The 20,030-nt window shown below is 37.6% G+C and overlaps 1 protein-coding gene across 1 annotated transcript; it reads right to left on the bottom strand.

The window, feature by feature from the left end:
• Positions 1–5,721: 5,721 nt before the first annotated feature.
• Positions 5,722–19,736, bottom strand: LOC140141336 (cytochrome P450 2U1-like). The gene is made up of 7 exons (XM_072163173.1): positions 19,499–19,736; positions 14,013–14,141; positions 11,700–11,842; positions 10,073–10,576; positions 8,598–8,782; positions 7,532–7,647; positions 5,722–7,051 (listed from the first exon to the last, which is right to left on the bottom strand). Exons 1-7 carry the CDS (start codon positions 19,719–19,721, stop codon positions 6,858–6,860), a joined length of 1,494 nt encoding a protein of 497 aa, XP_072019274.1. The 5' UTR covers positions 19,722–19,736; the 3' UTR covers positions 5,722–6,857.
• Between the last annotated feature and the right edge of the window lie 294 nt (positions 19,737–20,030).

Raw genomic sequence — 20,030 nt, 5'->3', positions numbered from 1 at the left:
ACCGCGAAAGATCGCCAACAACTGCCGCTCAATATTGATATCTCCAAGTAGATTGCCCCGCAGGGCTATAAAGAACCACAAACCGCGAAATTTGGATATGGAACTATTGCCCCACAGGGCTTCAAAGAACCACAAACCACGAAATATGGATATCCAACAAGCTTAAACTACAAATTAGCTCCCGATAGAGAGCAGGACTTGATGAGGGAAATTAAAACCACAAAACACGAAAGATTACAAAGAACCACAAACCGCGAAAGACTAGATTGCCCGCAGGCCTATCGATTATAAAGAATCACAAACCACGAAATACGGATATCCAACAAGCTTAGACTATAAACTAGCTCCAGATAGAGGGCAGGGCTTGATGAGGGAAATTAAAACCACAAACCACGATATTCAACTATATTGCCCCTGCTGGGCTACAAAGAGCCACAAACCCCGAAATGGGATATCCAATTAGATTGCCCGTAGGCCTATCGATTATTCGATTATAAAGAACCACAAACCGCGAAAGATCAACAACAACTGCCGCTTAATATTGATACCAACTAGATTGCCCTTGCAGGGCTATAAAGAACCACAAACCGCGAAATTTGGATATGCAACTAGATTGCCCCACAGGGCTACAAAGATCCACAAACCACGAAATATGGATATTCAACAAGCTTAAACTATAAATTAGCTCCCGATAGAGTGCAGGGCTTGATGAAAACCACAAACCACGAAAGATCGCCGACAACCGCCGCTTAATAGGAATATTCAACTAGGTTGCCCCGAAGGGCTACAAAGAACCACAAACCGCGAAATTCGGATAGCAAGTAGATTGCCTTGCAGGGCTACAAAGAACCACCAACATTAAAACACGATTATCTGGGGCATTTAGACGCTTCCGTAGTATAGGCTTAAATATATGCGCATTTACCAGTTCGGACATGAAGTAGGCCTAAATCGGATTTACTCTATGTGTGTCTCTCTGGCATTGTCAACATTGGGTGTGTGTTGTTCATATTTACATTTTATTTACATATTTACGTAGCCTTGAATAATTAAAGTATATTAAAATGTTTATTGATCATTGTGTACGCCTCTGAACATTACAGTCACGCGTGACGAGCAAGTTTTAAAATAAACGACTGATAAAGTTTTGTTTAATTATTTATTGTCATGAATCAAGAATGGCAACTTCAAACATCCATTTTTCGTTTTATTCGTTTTATGGTGCACTTCATAACCTGACTTTCCAAGCTTGGAGCTGCTTGGCTACATTCATAAAAAGAAAAGAAATCTACCAAAAAACGTTGACAACGTAAAGAAATCAGCAAGTTTAAAAAACCCACCTCGGCTCACTTTTTGAAACTTGGTCCCATTTGAACACCAACAGCAAATCAGTGTTTTTATTTTATTTCAACAGAATACAGCGTTTCCAACAAGATTACAAACAAGCCTACTTGTTATTCGTTTAATTCAATCATTAATCATGATATTATAAAACAAAAAACAAAAAGATATTGGCTTATCATGCAAGAACAAGATAATAACCGTTCAGGTCGTTCCAGAAAGCTTACAAATTAATATCGCATCTGCACATTAAAGATACATAACACTTCTGGAAATGTTTTAAATTGATGTAAATATGATAAAGTTTAAATCAGTACCTTTTACAAATGGGACCAAGTTTCAAAAAGTGAGCCGAGGTGGGTATTTTTAAACTTGCTGATTTCTTTACGTTGTCAACGTTTTTTTGGTAGATATATAATACACCAAATATGGCAGCCATTTTTCAAAATGGGCGCCATTCAAATCTAGTTTTGACCATATCTCAGCCCACAATGTACACAGAGTTGTGATTTTGGTGGCTATACCCAGATTGCTGGGGTGAAAGAATCCATTGGAGCAGTCAGCAAGATCAATCCAAAATGGCCACCAAAATGGCTGTCGTAACTACCACCACATTGGTTTTAAAATGGTGACTATAAGTACAGAAATTTTATTATATTGCCTATAATGCTAAACCTGGGACATTTTGGTATAGTTGCTATAAGTTATGCACATGCACAATTATTTCAGAATGTTATGGTTCATTGCGGTACTGCTCAATTTCGGCAAACAAAGATAATTCACATCATAATTTAATGTATGATTTAGTTTAAATTTCAATTTTGTTATTCTTTGCCAAACATGATTTTGGCCTTCATAAGGGGCGCACCATTAGATTTCCAGGGGGTGGCATGGGAGTTGTTTTTTTTAAACTTCGCCCACTAGTGAGCAAAAACAAAAATTTTGCCCACTAGTGAGATGAAAAAAAAAATTTGCCTCCCTGATTAGTAAAAAAAAATCTCCACCCAAATCCGTATAAATGTATAAAGGTATACATAAAATTGAAAAAAAGATTCGCCGAAAAAATTTCCTGCCAAAGGTAGCGAAAAAAAATTCCACATAACCCAAACTAACACCCCCCCCCCCCCCGAGAATCGAATGGTGCATCCCTAATAAAGAAGGGTTTTTTGTCGTATTTTAAGCCGAATAAGAAAATCACTTAGTCGTTCAACTGGAGAACTATTGGGAAATTTGTGAATTTCACTCTAAATAAAGCACTTGAGGCTCAGTCTTTCACATTAGTACACCATTTGGCCACATTACAATCATGCAATAAGAAGAAAATCGAGAAGGTCGCTGTTTAGCAAATCACACATCTTGGCTTTTGTCAATTTTCAAGCTGTGCCAAAAGTCGTGTGTTATGTGACTAATAATAGGCCTACTGTCTTGTGAACGGGTTCACCCACAGCCGATATAGCAAGATATATCTTTCTTGACTGGAACATCAGATACCAGCAATAACATACAATAGATCGAATCATTCCCTGAAGCCTTACTGTGTCAGACGTTTATGCAAGCACGGCAGTTTATCTTTGACAGTCCAGCCAAATTCTTGAAATGCTGGTAAATTTGGAGCCAACTCTATAATATGAAATAGATGCATTTGTAGGACTGAAGATTTAAATCGTGTTTGACTTGTGATTGTCAAATCCAAGAATACTCACATAATTTAGACTTTCGCCATCTTGGCTGATGGCATCTTCAGAATGACCATAAGTTTAGGCTTTTCCCAGTTGATGACATGGTTTTCTATGGCAAAGTGGTCGGTTATCGTCGATTTGATAAGTTCGGTTCTTGACACAGTTCTATTATTTCTTGTGTATTTCCTACCACCAGCGACCTTTTCAGCGTCTTTCTGATGTTCTTTGAGTCTCACTCCAAACGGACGCCCCTTACACTTGTAAGCTCTGAACACATCAAAAGTTTGATGTGCACCACTTTCAGCTAATTCTGTTCTTATCAACATTTCTGACATTACAGGTAAAGTGGTGCTGAGGCTTTTTATCTTACAACAGCGAGGAGGCATAATAGATGAAGAGGCAACCCACATCTGTGTCATTGACATGGATGACCAAACGCTCAAAGTTTTCTTTCTGTACACTACTGATGGTATGCAGGATGAATCTCCTCTTTAGTGGATCCTAGTGCTGTTATCGGAGGCTCTGTTTGTATTTCACATAATATGTGTATTTTATGCTTCCTCCACAGGCCACAAGTCAGATGTCATTTGGCATAAGAAAACCAGCTTTGTTTGAAGACATCAAAAATACATCATAGACTTTGGGTTGTACATTTTTTGTTTTGATTACCTGTTGGCGTTCAGTCTTCTTTACACTTGTTGTCCTACTCTGTCGCAGCAAAGGTGTCGTAGGTGTTTGAATCGCTGGGCAATCGCTCCAAAGGTTTCATCCTTGATCAATGACGAATGGCAAACATGGCATCTACTATGACTTCTGTTTTCAACTGACTTTCTGGCAACTGGGGAACCGTACTCACAAATGTTTCCGCATTATTTATGGTCTTGACGAAGTTATTCTTATTACCAGATCTCATTTGAGCATCTTCTGTGAACATCGGTGGTGGAATTTTTGTGCAGTCGTGGTTGCCGATACTGGACAATGTCACTTGCAGCGATCCAAATCATACGAAGTAGGGCAACAGATTCATGTTTGTTTTCATCTGTTTTGAATCAGATGAGGAATCCGTACCAATTTGTTTCACTTGAAGTATTGTTGTTTTTCTACACAATCTGCCTTCTGACAAGTAGATATGTTGCCGAGATTTGCGTTTTAGCAGGACCTCCTAATTCTAAATGCAGCATAATCTTAAACTGCGAAGAGACAGCTGCAGTCATGAACTTGGTATACACATTTGGTTCGAGCAGCAGGATTTGACTTGTCTTGTATACATCTCATTATGCATGTGCAGAACTAATGGTACATAATAGTAAGTACACCAACCAACTTATTTCTGCACATTTTGACACCTCAATTGCAGCAATTGACTAAATATTGACGTCACAGCGTACACATTTAAATCAATGTAACCCAATATTTGAAAGTTGCAGTAAATTGTATTGATTTTGTATTCAGTGTAATGGAAGGAAATCTGTGTAATGATATCTGAGTGTTTTTGTATTGTTAAAATTTGTATGTAAGTGCAACTTTTAAATCTGGACCTCACTACATTAAATTTGTGTTTTATTGTTTTCTGGGCTATCGTATCGAATGAGGTGTCATAAATGCGCAGAAATAAATTCTGCTTCCAACGCATTTAACAGATTTGTAATACAATACCCCCTTTTTAAATAATAGCCATTATTTAAGAGGGGTTAGTTACTTTTTTTTAGATGTTTATTATCATTACTATTATCATCATTATTAGAAGTAGTATAATTATAATTATCCTTAGTAGTACTAGTATTATACTTATTATTATTTACACAAATAGACAATGAAAATAGCAGCAACATCAAAATATATATATTTTGCTGTTTTCATTTGTTTTTATTTATTTATATATCTATTTATTCATATATAAATATCATTCTTTTTCAGTAACATTTGTTATGAATGTAAATCTGCAAAGGATAAGGGCAGGAAATTTAAAGAATATCCTTCCCCTTCCAGTATCTTGAGGTCGTGACTATTTGTATTGTTTGTGTTCAAATCAAAGATTCAGACAGCGATAACATTCAATAAGCTAGTAACTAAATACAAACTGATAAGATATAGCAACTTCCTCATTAACCCTAGAACTACGAATGGGGGTGTACCAACCCCCTAAAAATTGTATCCGTCATAAAAACCGCACGCGTTTACGCCCAAACAACCTGAGCTAATCGTAGATACATCCTTTGCGCTCATTTTGGTGATAAACTTTGCCCCAGCACCTTACCCGCAGGTAGGACCGGTCATCAAAGATGACCATAGGGGGCGGAGTTGGTGAGGCCCCAATGATTTTCATTTCGCTCTTGTGAAATTATTTCAACTACTGACTTTTTAATTGTTAGTTTTTATATTTAGCATTTTTGTAGAATTTTTACCCGAAAATCAATTTTGCCTATACTTTTGTACATAGCCCGAATTTTCCAAATTTGCATGGGCGCCCTCACATTATTACGTCATAGTAACATTAATGTGGGGATTTTGCTGGTCTCACTGGATAAAGGATACTCATAGCTATACAGGCTTGTGCTTTTTTTAGTATGAGCTTGGAACGGTCCATGGATTTCCCATGGATTGGCATGTGTCTCTCACGGACCAACCTGGGTAAACAAACAATTGGTCCATTTTTGTTCTTTTCAGCCACTTTTTTGACAATTCAGGCCAATTGCCCCCCCCCATTCCAAGCCATATTGTCGCTAATGTTCATGCTGTTCACTAGCCTGCAGGCGGCATAGGAAGCGCAACACGTGACGTACGAGGCTGGCGAAGATACAGGGCTGACAGCCCCATTCAAAATACACGGTTAGCAATTACAAATGGAAAATTAACATACTTGCAGTGTGGTACATTGTCGTACCCCGACGGTTTTAGAGTAAGATAATTTTGCTTTGACACCACAACAAATTTAGAATTGTTTGTGAAGATTTCATGATTATGTGTTAATCCAATGGCGACCTCAAAATTGGCGATATCGCTTCCATCACCGCCTGCTAGCCTGGTCACACGTTGCTGTGGGATGGCATTCCATTCTTCAACCATTATTTGTCGCAGGTCATTCAATGCGGTGTGCATTAAACATGTTAAATGCGTTAACGAAATAATATTAATGAAGTTGATCAAGTACACCTGTGGCTATAACTTGCTAACCGTCTATTTCTTTGGTCATTGTTGGTTAAGGATTCAAAAGTAAACTTAATCGTGGGATGGAATAAATTGCAGGAGTTTAAAAAGTAGTGAAGTTCATCCGGTGCATGTGACCACAGGAAGAAAATATCATCGATATATCGCATCAACATGAGAGAGGTTTCTTAGAGATTGAGGAAAGCAAACGTTCTTCTAGACGGCCCATAAAAAGGCAAGTCATAGAGGGTGCCATTTTCGTTCCCAAACTGGTCTCAAATATCTGCTTGTAGTTTGCGACTGATGATGATGATGGTGCGTTCATAAGTGAACGATTGTACTGATAATACTATAGTCTGTTTAGCTACCTCGAGTCACCGGCACTAGCTTTGAAGTTAAGCGTGTTTAAATGCGTTAGCTTAGCGTTACTTGGTGCGTGTACATACATTTACGCGCGCGATCTACGTGTCGCATATATGTTCACGCAAGAACCCATGCTAAGCCGCTAAGCAAATGGCACGCTGAACTTCAAAGCTAGTGCCGGTGACTCGACGTAGATATATAAGCTTATATAGACTATAATGAGGAAATTCTTTTCTGGCAGCTGAGACAACGGGCCAAGCCTCTATTAAAAACCAAATTAAGCCAGAGGTGGATGATAAAGTATGTTGTGACGTTATACAGAAAGATTCATATTAAGCTATGATCATATGCCTTAAGGATGACTTGATATGGCACTGGGGCTAAATTGAACGCAGGAACAGGTTCCAGCGAAGGTGTTTCTGCATCGGGAGGAAGTTCAAACTTGAACTGATGCATCATACTAGAAAAACATAGAAACAGCTCCATCTTGGCTAACGATTCGCCCATGCATACTCGGCGACCTGATGGAAGTAAACAGACGTATACGAATTATGATTAGTCGTGTTTGTGATAACTGATTGGTTGCTAACGTGAGGGTCCTATATGCCATGTCCTCATGAAAGAAATATGAACCAAAATACTTGAAATTTGATATTAGTTTGGAGACATGCCTTCATTTTGCGTCTTCTGATTAAGCCATTCTGTGTCTTCTGACATGTCGAGATAAATGTCACAATTGAGCATTATGATAAAAACTTAGGTCTCTATACATTGTACAAGACACAAATGTTAAGATTTCTCCTGCTCAAGACATAAAATGTCTAAAACTATTTTTCTGAAACAAACGAATGCCTGCCTAGAGATCAAGTACAGGTTAACTCTAGATAACTTCTTTACTTGGGTTAGTCTAAGCTTACCAAACGAATGCCTGACTAACATGGATCAAGTGCATGTTAACTCTGGTTAACTTCTTTACTTGGGTTAGAGTAAGGTTAGCTTACCTGCTCCAAAATGTAGCAAATATGGACTCTTGACCACTTCACCCTTGTCATTTAGATGTCTGGTAGGATGAAAGCGTTCCGGATCAGGCCACAGCTCTGGATCGTGAGAAAGACCCCTGCAATATTAAAATATAGTGAATTGGAGATTATTAAACTGACTCGCCGAGAGAAGCAATACTATATATTAAAAGATGTCATGTTGGTGTCCTTTGTATGATAACCAATGTCTGGCAAATGGACACGGTGGAGGATCATTTCCAAATTACTCCGGCAAACTACCACAAAGACTTTAAACTGATGATTTTGGTTGGAATTCCAAAATCTTGCACAGGGGTGTGGATTTCAAATGGAATAGCCCAAAGATCGTTACGGATCCCCGGTACGGATCACCCGCGGCTCAGCGACAATGGGTTGTTCCAGTTGAAATAAATACATAGAAGACATGTGAATGAGTGTGAATATCGAATGGGGTTACCTGAATGGGTGATTCCATTTGAAATCTACACCCCCTGTGTGGGAGATTAAGGTCATGTCTTCCTATTCGCCAGCGAAGTGTTACGTGTAATCCGATTATCACCATGTCAACTGGATCACGTTTTTGAGTTCTGCACCACGATCGGAATGATCGTGACACAATGTCTATGGCATGTACTACCAATTCTAAAAGTTGCGTGATCCAGTTACCAGGGAGTTACATAACCACTACGCTGGCGAATAGGGCGTGTATGAATTCCAACCAATGGGATAGCCTACCTACGAACATGTACAATGTAGATAGATCACATGACCAAATCCTCGTGATCAAATAGAAATGTAGATTACATGATTTATAATTATATGGGGGGTTAACATATTTAAAAAACTTTTAAACGTAAATCAGTATTTTAAAGGTAAATCCACACACTGGTTTTTTCACGAGTTTGCTGATAACAATCGATAAACATGATATATTTATAGGGGTTAAGGTTTATATGGTTTGGTATCTTCATGATCTTGGTAGAACTATGTTTGTGATAGAGTTGGCCTATATTCCTACGAGGGAAAATAAGTATTTTTGATAGCATACATGATATTGATGAGGACATTAGTTCCCTTTGGTATTGAGTATCCAGCTAGCGTGGTGTCGGTAGTAGCACATCGTGGAAATGTAGATGCAACGGATGACAGTCTTAATATCTCAAGTAGTGTAGCCACTGTATATGGCGTCTTATCACGGTCTTCCATACAAGGTAGTCTAGAAGTGCCCACAACCTGAAAACAAACGAATGGGCGATGTGTATTGTAAATGGGAAAGATTGTTTTATGACTCTCACAATCTTCCCAACTATGCATCTAGCCGACTCATCAGGCCTGTATTGCATAGGGCCAAATGGTCTGAAGGAATGAAAAAGAAAAGAGTAAGCGAAGAAAATGAAAAAAAAATAATAGGAAAAAAAGGAGTAAACACATCATCTAAAGTCAAAAATGAGATCGAGGTCCGAGGTTCCTCAGGCTGATATTCTCCAAATTGGGACGTTATATAAAGTTTGAGAAAACATACAAGTGACAATTCATAGTTGTTGATGCCCACACTAAGATTAAGATTTCATTTCTGATTTGAAATATAAATCTAGACTGGTAAAATCCTAATCTAAACTGCAACTCAAATACTATTTGGCACATTTTTGGTCTTCGTTATCGCAAAATAACGAAAATATTCCGCATCACGTAACGCGGAAGTGATATGTGAGCTGACAAGATGGCGACTTTTGGCGAAATTCGAGGTCGGTGTAGCATAGAAAATCATCCGAACGACGTGGAAAACATGTGATATTTTTAATCAATCGCGAATTCTTAATCTAGACATTTTATAGAAGCGATGCTTCACAAAAACAGATGACAAATATTTTGCAAAAAATTAATGTTTGTCTAAAATAGTTTGCCATAACATTTTGACAACATTTTTAAAATGTTATTAAAATGTATCAGGGGCGGATCCAGGAGGGGCCGAACCATCGCCGCCGCTCGGCGCCCACACAAAGTGTCGCTCTGCAAAAATTAGGGCGGCGCGGCGCCGTAAAATCACGTAATAATTGTTATTATTTTGATGAAATAAGAATCACAAAATGTTCTGGTATTAAGCGGCCCCTCGGGCATAAACAACTGTCTAGTCATGAATGAACCCCTAATTCATCATGTTCATACTCGCTATATAACAGCGCGCGTGATTGGTCGAGAGCCGGATGTGCCATCGCGGGGTATAGGGAAAACGAAGGAAATTCACGTTTTTATTTTTTTTTATGATGTTACTTGTTATTTTTTATTATTATTTTGATGAAATAAGATTTACTAAAGGTTCAGGTATGTATGAACGGGCCACAATTGACACTCGTGCATAAACTTAGTTAGAAAAAAGCGTGTATTGTAAGATAATATACCAAGAAACAAAATATAATGTAAAGAAAATTGCGAAAAATGGAATCCCTCTTTTTGCTGCCAGTGCGCAGATATGCCATATTGTAATAAAACATAAACAACCATTTTTTACAAGTATACGCTTACCTCCATCAATTCCTGATGTACATGTTCTTGTACATCCGTATTAATTACCATGTATAAAAGGGCGAATCTTAGAGTGTTCGATGTCGTGTCTGTAGACCCGAAAAGCAGATCCAATAAAACAAACGTAAGTTCTTCGAGGTTGAAAATATCTGGTTCTTCCGCCATCTTCGCTAGATAGCAGTCTACAAAATCACGCGGCTCTTCCTCTGATCTGAATGTCGTCTGGTGTTCTGCAATTCTACTCGTCAGAAAAGAAGACAATAATACCCAGTCATCTTTAAGATCTTGTGCTGTTCGCTTCAGAAATGGTCTGCTAAATGGTACGAAATTATATAACAGCATTTGTATCTTTCCCAGCTTTAAAGATCCTTTAAGCACCCGACGGATGAAGAGTTGAAATTCTTCGTCGTCATCATATTGGCACCCCAAGATTGTGTTCGACATACAGCTGGCAACAGTGCCCGTTAGGAGTGCGGACAGATCTTGGGGGGCTTCTGCTAGGTCCTTTAGAAACACGAAATAAATGAACAAAAGGAAAAACATCACATTAGAAAAACATCTATAGATTAATGTCATTGCATTTCGTATCTTATAATTGTCGACGGGTTTGGCGGTTGAAAATATGCCTGGACATCGGGTGTCGTAGATACTCCCGTAGAATGACAAAGTGTGGTAAGCTATATTATGAAGAGCTTGGTTCAAAACTAATGTATATTAAGTCCACAAACGCATGTTTCTGATTTACCTGTGCGATATTGCAATGGGTTATGATGCTATAGACGAATCCAACGAGCCAAGTCATGGTCAGGATTTGGTCGGCCATATTTGGTTCCCCGCACCAAACAGGTGTTGTGAGTGCCCAATTGGGTGGATTAAACCCGCTTAAAATTCGATGTTAGATTCTTTTGTGTTGTAAACTGTCATCATTCTTTTGTCTACGTGTAACACGGGTGATAGAATGCAGTTCAAAATACCCTTCAAGGCCGCATCATTTCACATTTTAGGTGAGATACCTGGGTTCCCGTCGCGGCTATGGCTGCCGTTGAGGAGTAGGAATGCGTGAAATTGGATTCGTCTATAGGTATAGTAATTTCAGTTGGATACACCATTACAAAGCAAACAGTGGGTGAATACACAGTAAGAATACTGTCTTTGTTCCCAAATGAGAACAATAGTCTGTATATTGTTATAAAGCATTGTTGTGGTAAATAATGGCTTTTTGATGGTACAACACACTGTTACTTTAATGAACTTAACATGGTTTGGAAACAAGCTCTTCATATCATGCCCTTCTAAAGTCACATACGATTTGACAAGGAAGTTATGTTTATGTATAGTGAATGTTAAAAAATGTCAAAATATGAAGAAAAATCTCACACAGTATCGATTTTATTGGACACTTTAAAAACCAATTCTAATTTTCATTCATGATTTTCGAGGTTCGCGTTTGATAATTTTTGTGAGTTACCGAAGTTGATCTGTTTTTCAAAAGAGAGGATCTATTAATCCAATATGTTCATAATTTATTTTTAGAGGGACATGACATTGGAAATTTTATGAGTCGAACCCCTAACCATCCATTACTAAGTCTAGTCATGCAATGTCAACACAATTCACGTAAGCCTACCTTTAGATTTTTTAGTAATGCTTGAACTCTCTCCGTAAATATCCCCTCAAAGCCAGATTTTCTAAAGCCAAAACCACGCAAAGCCGAGAGTGCAAATCGTTTCTGATGTTGCCAAGTCGCACTAAAGTCAGCGGAGAACAGACCTATACAGACACAAGGAAAATGTTCTTTTTATAAACATATCACTGGTACTGGAGTAATTTTAGACCGTTTTTTTGGAATTTCAAAAATTTTGGCCCAAAAAATTCAAAATTTTCAAGTATTTTGACACCACTTTTGGAAATTCAAAAATTTTGGCCAAAAATGTTTAAATTTTTGGACAAACATTTTTGAATGTCCAAAAATGGTGCGGAAATGCTCCAGAACACGTGGTCGATACATAAAAGTGATTTTTAGGTTGAAATTAGGCGAAATAATGACGTTCACGAAAGTCCAAAAAAGGTCTCAAAATACTCCGTGTGATATGATCGATGTAGAAAAACGTTTAAAATCCTAATATTCAAAGTAATATCTAATCTCTAATCTCGAGGACAACATGTGCTTCATTTTGATATTAAGCTATCATGTCCCTTTCACAAAACGTCAAGTTGGAAATAATGGCTCGGTTAATGTATCCCCATCGTCGACTGCTTGCATTTGTATTTCGGCAGCCTCATTCGTGCAACAATAAAAGCACGGACGCTTCGATGAACGAAAAAACCTTCGTAGGAAAATTAAAATAGGCTCGATTTCTGGATAATGGCAATAGTTACAGTCTTTTCAATATAAATAAATAAATAAATAAATAAATAAATAAATAAATAAATAAATAAATAAATAAATAAATAAATAAATAAATAAATAAATAAATAAATAAATAAATAAATACTTGGAGAAAGATGACTATCTTCGTGCAGACCCAGCATACACAAAACGTTTTCGACATCATTCGCAATTAAGGTTATAAAAGGTTGTCAGAAAACGTTTAAATGTCGGGTTATATAAAGGGTACATTAATGGTATAAAACGTTTTCATAACAATAAATAATATTTGTTGGTAATTTACTGCACAGCAAACACAAATGTTTTACAGAAAACATTTAAATGTCGGGTTATATAAACGGTATAAAAACGTTTTTAATAACATTCCAAAAACATTTTTGAAATCTTGGTACAAATCATTAAACAGAATGTTATTTTGTGGTTGAAAAAATATTTTGCAAAAAATATTTGCCCAAAATATTTACAATAACGTTTTTCAAATGTTTTCACGACCTTTATATAACCCGACATGTTAAATGTTATTAAAACGTTTTGTAAAAAACATTTTAAGAACATTTCTGTGTTTGCTGGGTGCAAATATTTTAACATAATGTTATTTAAGTGTTGACAAAATATTTGGCCAAAAATGTTTGCAAAAATAGTTTACAATGACATTTCGAAACATTTTAAAAATATTGTTGTAGTGTGTTTTCATACAAAACGTTTTAAAACGATTTCATGACCTTTATATAACCCGACATTTTAATGTTATTAAAACGTTTTTACATAAACAAAAACCCGAAAAATAACTTATTTAAAACGTTTTAAAAATGTTTTTGTGTTTGCTGGGTAGGGCTCGATGAATTAAAGCAGAGCTAATAATATGAGTAGAACTTGTGGAACGAAAGTTATAACTCAATGCGATCATCAGACAACTAAGGGCTATACGCTACTTACCGTGTCACGTCCGCATTAATAGGATAATGCCTACGGTAAGTAGCGTATCGCATTAGCGTGAATCTCAGAGTTACAACTTTCGTTCCACAAGTTCTACTCGTAAATAAATAAATAAATAAATAAATAAATAAATAAATAAATAAATAAATAAATAAATAAATAAATAAATAAATAAATAAATAAATAAATAAATAAATAAATAAATAAATAAATAAATAAATAAATAACACAACGATGGGGTACAACAATTTGGAGATTTTTTCAAAATTGCAAACTACTTGTATTCATTTTCTTTCCCAAAAGCAGCTTATTTTGGCACCCATTTGTATTTTTGCCGGTAATTCCCAGAATCCTTTGTGTTGAACTTCGTGAGCGTGCGCAATAACGATGTGCGCATCGACGATGACGATGAGGTAATTTTTGTTTCATTCGCAAAGGCTTTTGGGATATACGGAACCATTCAATAATAGGCTATTATACCTACATTCATTTTGGTAATTTCCAGAATCCTTTCGTTGAACTTGTCGAGCGTGCGCAACAACGACCACAAAGATGACGTAATTTTGGTTTCATTTGCACATGCTTTCGGAATATCCAGTCAGTTACAATACCTACCTAATTTCTTAGGATTAAAGAGCTGAATCATATATCTGGGTTCCCGTCTGCTTGCGAAGTCCAAGCCTTTGTTAGATTGCAGGACTTCATTGATAGCGTCAAAACCATTCACAATCACAACTGGCGTGTCTAGGATAAATGAAGGAAAGTGGAATCAAAGTAATGTTTCGTGATTGGAAGTTTAACCATAGACCCCGGCCCCAACAAACTCGCAGCAAACACAGAAGGTTTTTTGAAACAAAGCAAAATAAATGTATAATTTCCATTAATTTCTGATTACATAAAGCGTATAAAACGTTTTAATAACATTTTAAAAACATTTTCTGCAAAACATTCTAACATAATTGTTTTTCAACGTCGCAAACAAATAATTTATAATAACCTTTTGATAACATTTTGTCAATTTTGCTGTAGTCAGTGGCGGCGCCACGGGGGGCAAGAGGGGCAAATACCCACCAGTCAGAGCTCTTGCCCCCCTGATGCCCCCCGAAAAGCCCAAAATTACGAAAATGTCCACTATTTGCGGCAATTCACTTTGCCCCTCAATGCCCCCCCGAACAAAAGTCCTGGTGCCGCCACTGGCTGTAGTGGATTTTTTTTTCAAACAAACCGTTTTAAAACATTTTTCCATGACCTTATAATAACCCGTAACGTTTTAAAACACTACGTTTGATGGGCCCATTACTCGTTGACTGCCGATAAACGTCCCAATAAATCGGACTTAGTCACCGGTCAGTTCTCATGATAGATATCCATGGCTAACGATGGTTAACTATGAAAACATGTTAAAGGACATGAAGAAAATTTTCTAAGTTATTTATTTTGAGCTCTTTCGAGTATCGACGAGTAATGGATATATTCTGTAGATTTAGGTTTTGTCTGTGACTGCTAATGTGAGGCCGTCGTAGGTCGTACGGGGCTCAAACTCGGTGGGTGGGTGTAGCTCTGTCCTGGCAAGAAGAAGTTTATGTTCGTTAAGTCATCCGACCCCGGGGCCCCCTCCCAGGGGTCATTTGAGGTCAAATGACTAAAAACTGTCATATGGGCATGAAACTAGGTCGTACGGGACTCAAACTCGGTGGGTGGGTGACGTTCTGTCCTGGCAAGAAGATGTTTATGTTCGTTAAGTCATCCGACCCCGGGGCCCCCCCTCCCAGGGGTCATTTGAGGTCAAATGACTACAAACTGTCATATGGGCATGAAACTAGGTCGTACGGGACTCAAACTCGGTGGGTGGGTGTAGTTCTGTCCTGGCAAGAAGATGTTTATGTTCGTTAAGTCGTCCGACCACGGGGCTCCCTCCCAGGGGTCATTTGAGGTCAAATGACTAAAACTGTCATATGGGCATGAAACTAGGTCCTACGGGGCTCAAACTCGGTGGGTGGGTGTAGTTCTGTCCTGGCAAGAAGATGTCTATGTTCGTTAAGTCATCCGACCACGGGGTCCCCTCCCAGGGGTCATCTAAGGTCAAATTACTAAAAAGTATCGTATGGGCATGAAACTTGGTAGGTACAGTCAACATTTAAAGCAGTATTTTTGAAGGTCATTTTGGGGTCATCCAAGGTCACCACGGGTCATCTGAGGTCAAATTAGTAAAAGCTCATATATGGGCATGAAACTTGGTAGGTACAGTCAACATTTAGAGTTATAAGTTTAGGTCATTTTGGGGTCATCCAATGTCACCCTGGGGTCATCTGAGGTCAAATTAGTAAAAATTGTCATATGGGCATGTCACCATCAGCCTGGTAATCGCGCCCAGCCGAGAACCGCCAAATATGGGTAACCGCCTAGTCTATTTTAAAACTGATGCATCAATGACTATGTTCATCATGTCATATAGAGGCCTTGCATGCGACGTATCATCCCGTAAATATGGCGGACTACTCAAATGCATTCAACAAAAGCATGATTGCAATCTACCGTGACAGTTCGTCTCACACACATAATCCTGCACTACGATCAAATAGGTTGATGACAACATTTGATTGAATGGACTGCACTCCGCCATAACTACGGTGAAGGACACCGGTTGAAAACCTTTGTTTGGAGCCAATCAATAATTTCATGCAGGGCCTCTATTGTATCATTCTCACATAGATATAGAAATACTAAATTCGTTCACTATCTATATTTTTACTTCTAGTAGAGCTCCAATCTAAGGGTTAAAGTTATGTTTTAGGTTAGGTTAGGATTTTTTAAAAGTACCCAGTACAGTGAACCTTATGGTACAAATGCGGGCGAAAATTTTAGCATAGGCCTATTGAAACTAAACTGGTGAAATATGGGACAAAAGTGGAATAAATTCGCGCAAAGCGCTAAAAATGGCATTCTGTGGCTATAAAATGGCCAAATATGAGGTTAATTTCGACACAAACCAATACACAGGCGTCAATATTGGGGGTGATTATATTGACCACCCCCCTGGCAAAATATTGTGGCATTTACCCCCCCCCCCGATCTACGCCTATGTAATTTAGAGCCCTGTGACTCCATCGGTCTCCCTCTCCCTCTCACTCCTTCCCCCCCCCCCCTCCTTTTTTCTTCCTCCCCTTGGCGGAAACTCTAATAGGCACAAAGGACCAATATGCGATACGTAATCTATTTCCTCTTCTTTATATCTAACCTCCTTGGGCCTACATATTAGTACTGATATATCATACGCTGGCGAAATTACGTAATTAATCGGATTAATTAACATACTGAGCAATAGGTGAAAACAATTTTGACAAAAGGAGTTGTCCTTGTCAATTTGTAGACATGTACTTTTGATTATTTACAAAGCTTCTTCTCCAATCACTGTGTAAAACATCCATCCAAAAATCTGATTGCTATTATTATATGGATGAATGGACATATCACAAAAGGATTGCTTATCTCAATAGGGCATGTACTTAAGCATTTTTTTAACTGACCGGCGTTATTGGGCGTTTTATCGGAGGTCACCGAGTAATGCCGAAGATCAAAATCGATTTTATGTATTGTGTATGTATCATAGGACGCTCGTATTAATTGTCTCTATGCGCTTGAGAATTCAACAATATAAATAATGGTAGCTCTATTATAATACACATTAATGTTTTAAGCAGATAAAATTCCAAAATATAATACGTTTTCTGCCTTTGCTTGTCACGTGGTAGGCCTATGTTGAAGTTGCGATTATATTTTTAAATAAGTTTCAGCTGAATAACAAGAAGACAAGTGGCCTAGTGGTCTAAGGCGCTAGGCTCATAGAGTACTAAGCGTTGCGCCGTGAGTTCGAACCCCGCCTCTGCCAAACTTTAAAAGAAGTAAATTAAAATTTGACTTTTTTTAATATTTGGGAAATGTGACTGGGAGAATTTATGTATGGTGTGGAGTGGTGTGATAGGGCATGTACTTTAACTGGCCGGCGCGGTCCGGTGACTAAGTCTTTATTGGGCGTTTTATCGGCAGTCAACGAGTAATGTCCATTTGCATAATTATAGGCTTTGTGGCTAGACTAGAGAGTCGGTGGTTTGATTCCAACTCGGCTGAATTTTAGATGGCTAGAAATTGGCACTTGCCCATGTCAAAAACGCGCCAATTTTTCGACAAAATGTATTAATAACATTAAATGTAGGGTTATATAAAGGCCATAAAAATGTTTTGAAACGTTTTGAAGGAAAAAATGTTATTGTAAAATATTATTTTGGAAACATTGTTGTAAACTATTTTGGAAACATTATGTTAACATGTTCTGCAACAAGTTCTCAAAATGTTTTTGAATGTTATTAAAACGATTTATACCCTCATATAATATGACATTGTATCTAGAAACCTTTTCTAAACCTTTTGCGAATGTTTACGAAAACTTTTTGTGTTTTGCTCAGTTGTAAGTAGCATCTCGGCTAGACATTGACTAAACTGATGGTCATGGTACGCATTTGAAAATTATATAATAGTTCTCTGGGTTGATAAGATGAACACATTTTAATCTTTACCCAGAGCAGCCAGCGCACATAAACGTTGAAAAAATGTGCATCTGGCCGGATTTGAACCCCACAACCTTTGTATTACTAGCACGACGCTCTAGCCAATGAGCCACAGAGGCACACTGGAGAAGAGCGGTAGATTTTAATCTATAGGTATTAGGTTCGAATGGTGTTCGTCGCATATTCCTAGCGGAAGGCATCACAACTGCATATTTTTAAAGAAATATACAAAGTCACAAATGGATGGAAATTATATACTTAGTTCTGAACACAATTTGCCCAATTTGAACAATCTTTACCCAGAGCAGCCAGCGCACATAAATGTTCAACAACAAAAAAACCCAGAATTCCGGATTCGGACCGGCGACCATCGTATTACTAGAGCCACAGAGGCACACTAGAGAAGAGCGGAAGATTTTTTTTCAATCTGTAGGTAATAGGTTCGAATGGTGTTCGTTGCATTCCTAGCGGAAGGCATCAGAACTCCATATTTTTTAAAGAAATATACAAAGTCACATAGGGATGAAAATTATATACTAAGTTATCTGGGTTGATAGGATGAACAAATCGCATCTAGCAAAATATTTCAAAACCCACCCGGCAAGTTATAAATCTGGTGGGCAAGTTGTGAATCATAACAACTGGTCAAATCTCAGCTAACGGGCAAGTTGATCGTGTGAGCCATGTAGTGTTCGTCAGACTTGATCATGTTAAAAAAATAGATAAACGGATCATTTATCAAGTTATTGTTTACAAAAAAGGAAATGTTTCTTAGATCTCGTGCTCCGCATCATAGCCGATATATACACTCTAAAAACTGTATTGAGCAATTAAACACATTCTGTACATTTTGTAAACATGTTTAGAAGCGCAACATTAAGAGCTTTATGTGTCAAATTCTTAAACATTTCGATGGCTAAACATATATAAACATCTCAAAAAAAGTAACTAACCCCCCTCAAATATTGACCATTATTCAAAAACGGGTGATTGTTTTACAAATCTGTAAAATGCGTTGGAAGCAGAATTTATTTCTGCACATTTTGACAACTCATTTGCAGCAATTGACTAAATATTGACGTCACAGCGTACATTTAAATCAATGTAACCCAAGATTTGAAAGTTGCAGTAAAGTGAAGGAAATCTGTGTAATGATATCTGAGTGTTTTTGTATTGAAAAAATTTGTATGTAAGTGCAACTTTCATATCTGGACCTCACTACATTAAATTGACCGGTGTTTTATTGTTTTCTGGGCTATCGTATCAAATGAGGTGTCAAAATGCGCATAAATAATAAATTCTGCTTCTAAAGCATTTTACAGATTTGTAATACAATAGCCCCTTTTTGAATAATGGCTATTATTTAAGGGGGTTAGTTACTTTTTTTGAGATGTTTATTAACAATGGGTATGCCTACTATAAGAACATGGATAAACATGCTTTCAAAGCATGTGTATAGAAAAGTATTGCTACTAAACACAATTTTTGCAGTTTTTATATAAGTCCTAACGTACATGTACCATAATATAAACATACCTAGCATTAAACTGTAAACGTTACCATAGCGTTGTGACAATTTACTCGCTGTACGATGGAGGTGCTTGTCGCTGGTAATAGACAGAAGTGTGCCTATGATAGGCACACCCGTCGGTCCAGGAGGAAAGTTTGAAACTGGCCATCTCTGCTTGTAATATTGAAGCGTTAAAATGCCTATTAATACAAGTATAAACGGTAGTAGAAACTGAAGCACGTCGTCCATGATGATGGGCTGATATTCCACAATGTTGTGGACGAAATGACCTTATCAGTTGCAAGAACGGACAAGAAAAAGTAGTTTGTTGTCTACCCAACATGCAACGGATGTTTATATCATTTGATTGTGCAAAATTGCATTTGCGCAGAGACTAATAGTCCCGGGGAATCTTGAGTAGGAATATAAATCTTATGCGCAGTTTCACAGAGCTACGCAGAAATAGATGTATAAAAAAATAAAGAAAATAATAAGCAATTTGATGATGTCCGAATGTTGCCACATACACCCCTTGTACCCGAAAACGGTACTATGTGA

Source organism: Amphiura filiformis, chromosome 19 (assembly GCF_039555335.1).
Source record: "Amphiura filiformis chromosome 19, Afil_fr2py, whole genome shotgun sequence".
NCBI lineage: Eukaryota > Metazoa > Echinodermata > Ophiuroidea > Amphilepidida > Amphiuridae > Amphiura > Amphiura filiformis.
Note: the sequence above shows the minus strand (reverse complement) of the source record. Positions and strands in the feature narration are given on the sequence as shown.

What these genes read in the sequence shown, in the direction of transcription:
- LOC140141336 (XM_072163173.1), bottom strand. Translation starts at nt 19,721, where the DNA reads ATGGACGACGTGCTTCAGTTTCTACTACCGTTTATACTTGTATTAATA. An exon ending in CGTTTACAGTTTAATGCTAG is followed by an intron (nt 14,142 to 19,498) that starts GTATGTTTATAT and finishes CATTTATCCTAG; the next exon opens with ACACGCCAGTTGTGATTGTG. An exon ending in TACATCAGGAATTGATGGAG is followed by an intron (nt 8,783 to 10,072) that starts GTAAGCGTATAC and finishes GTTTGTTTTCAG; the next exon opens with GTTGTGGGCACTTCTAGACT.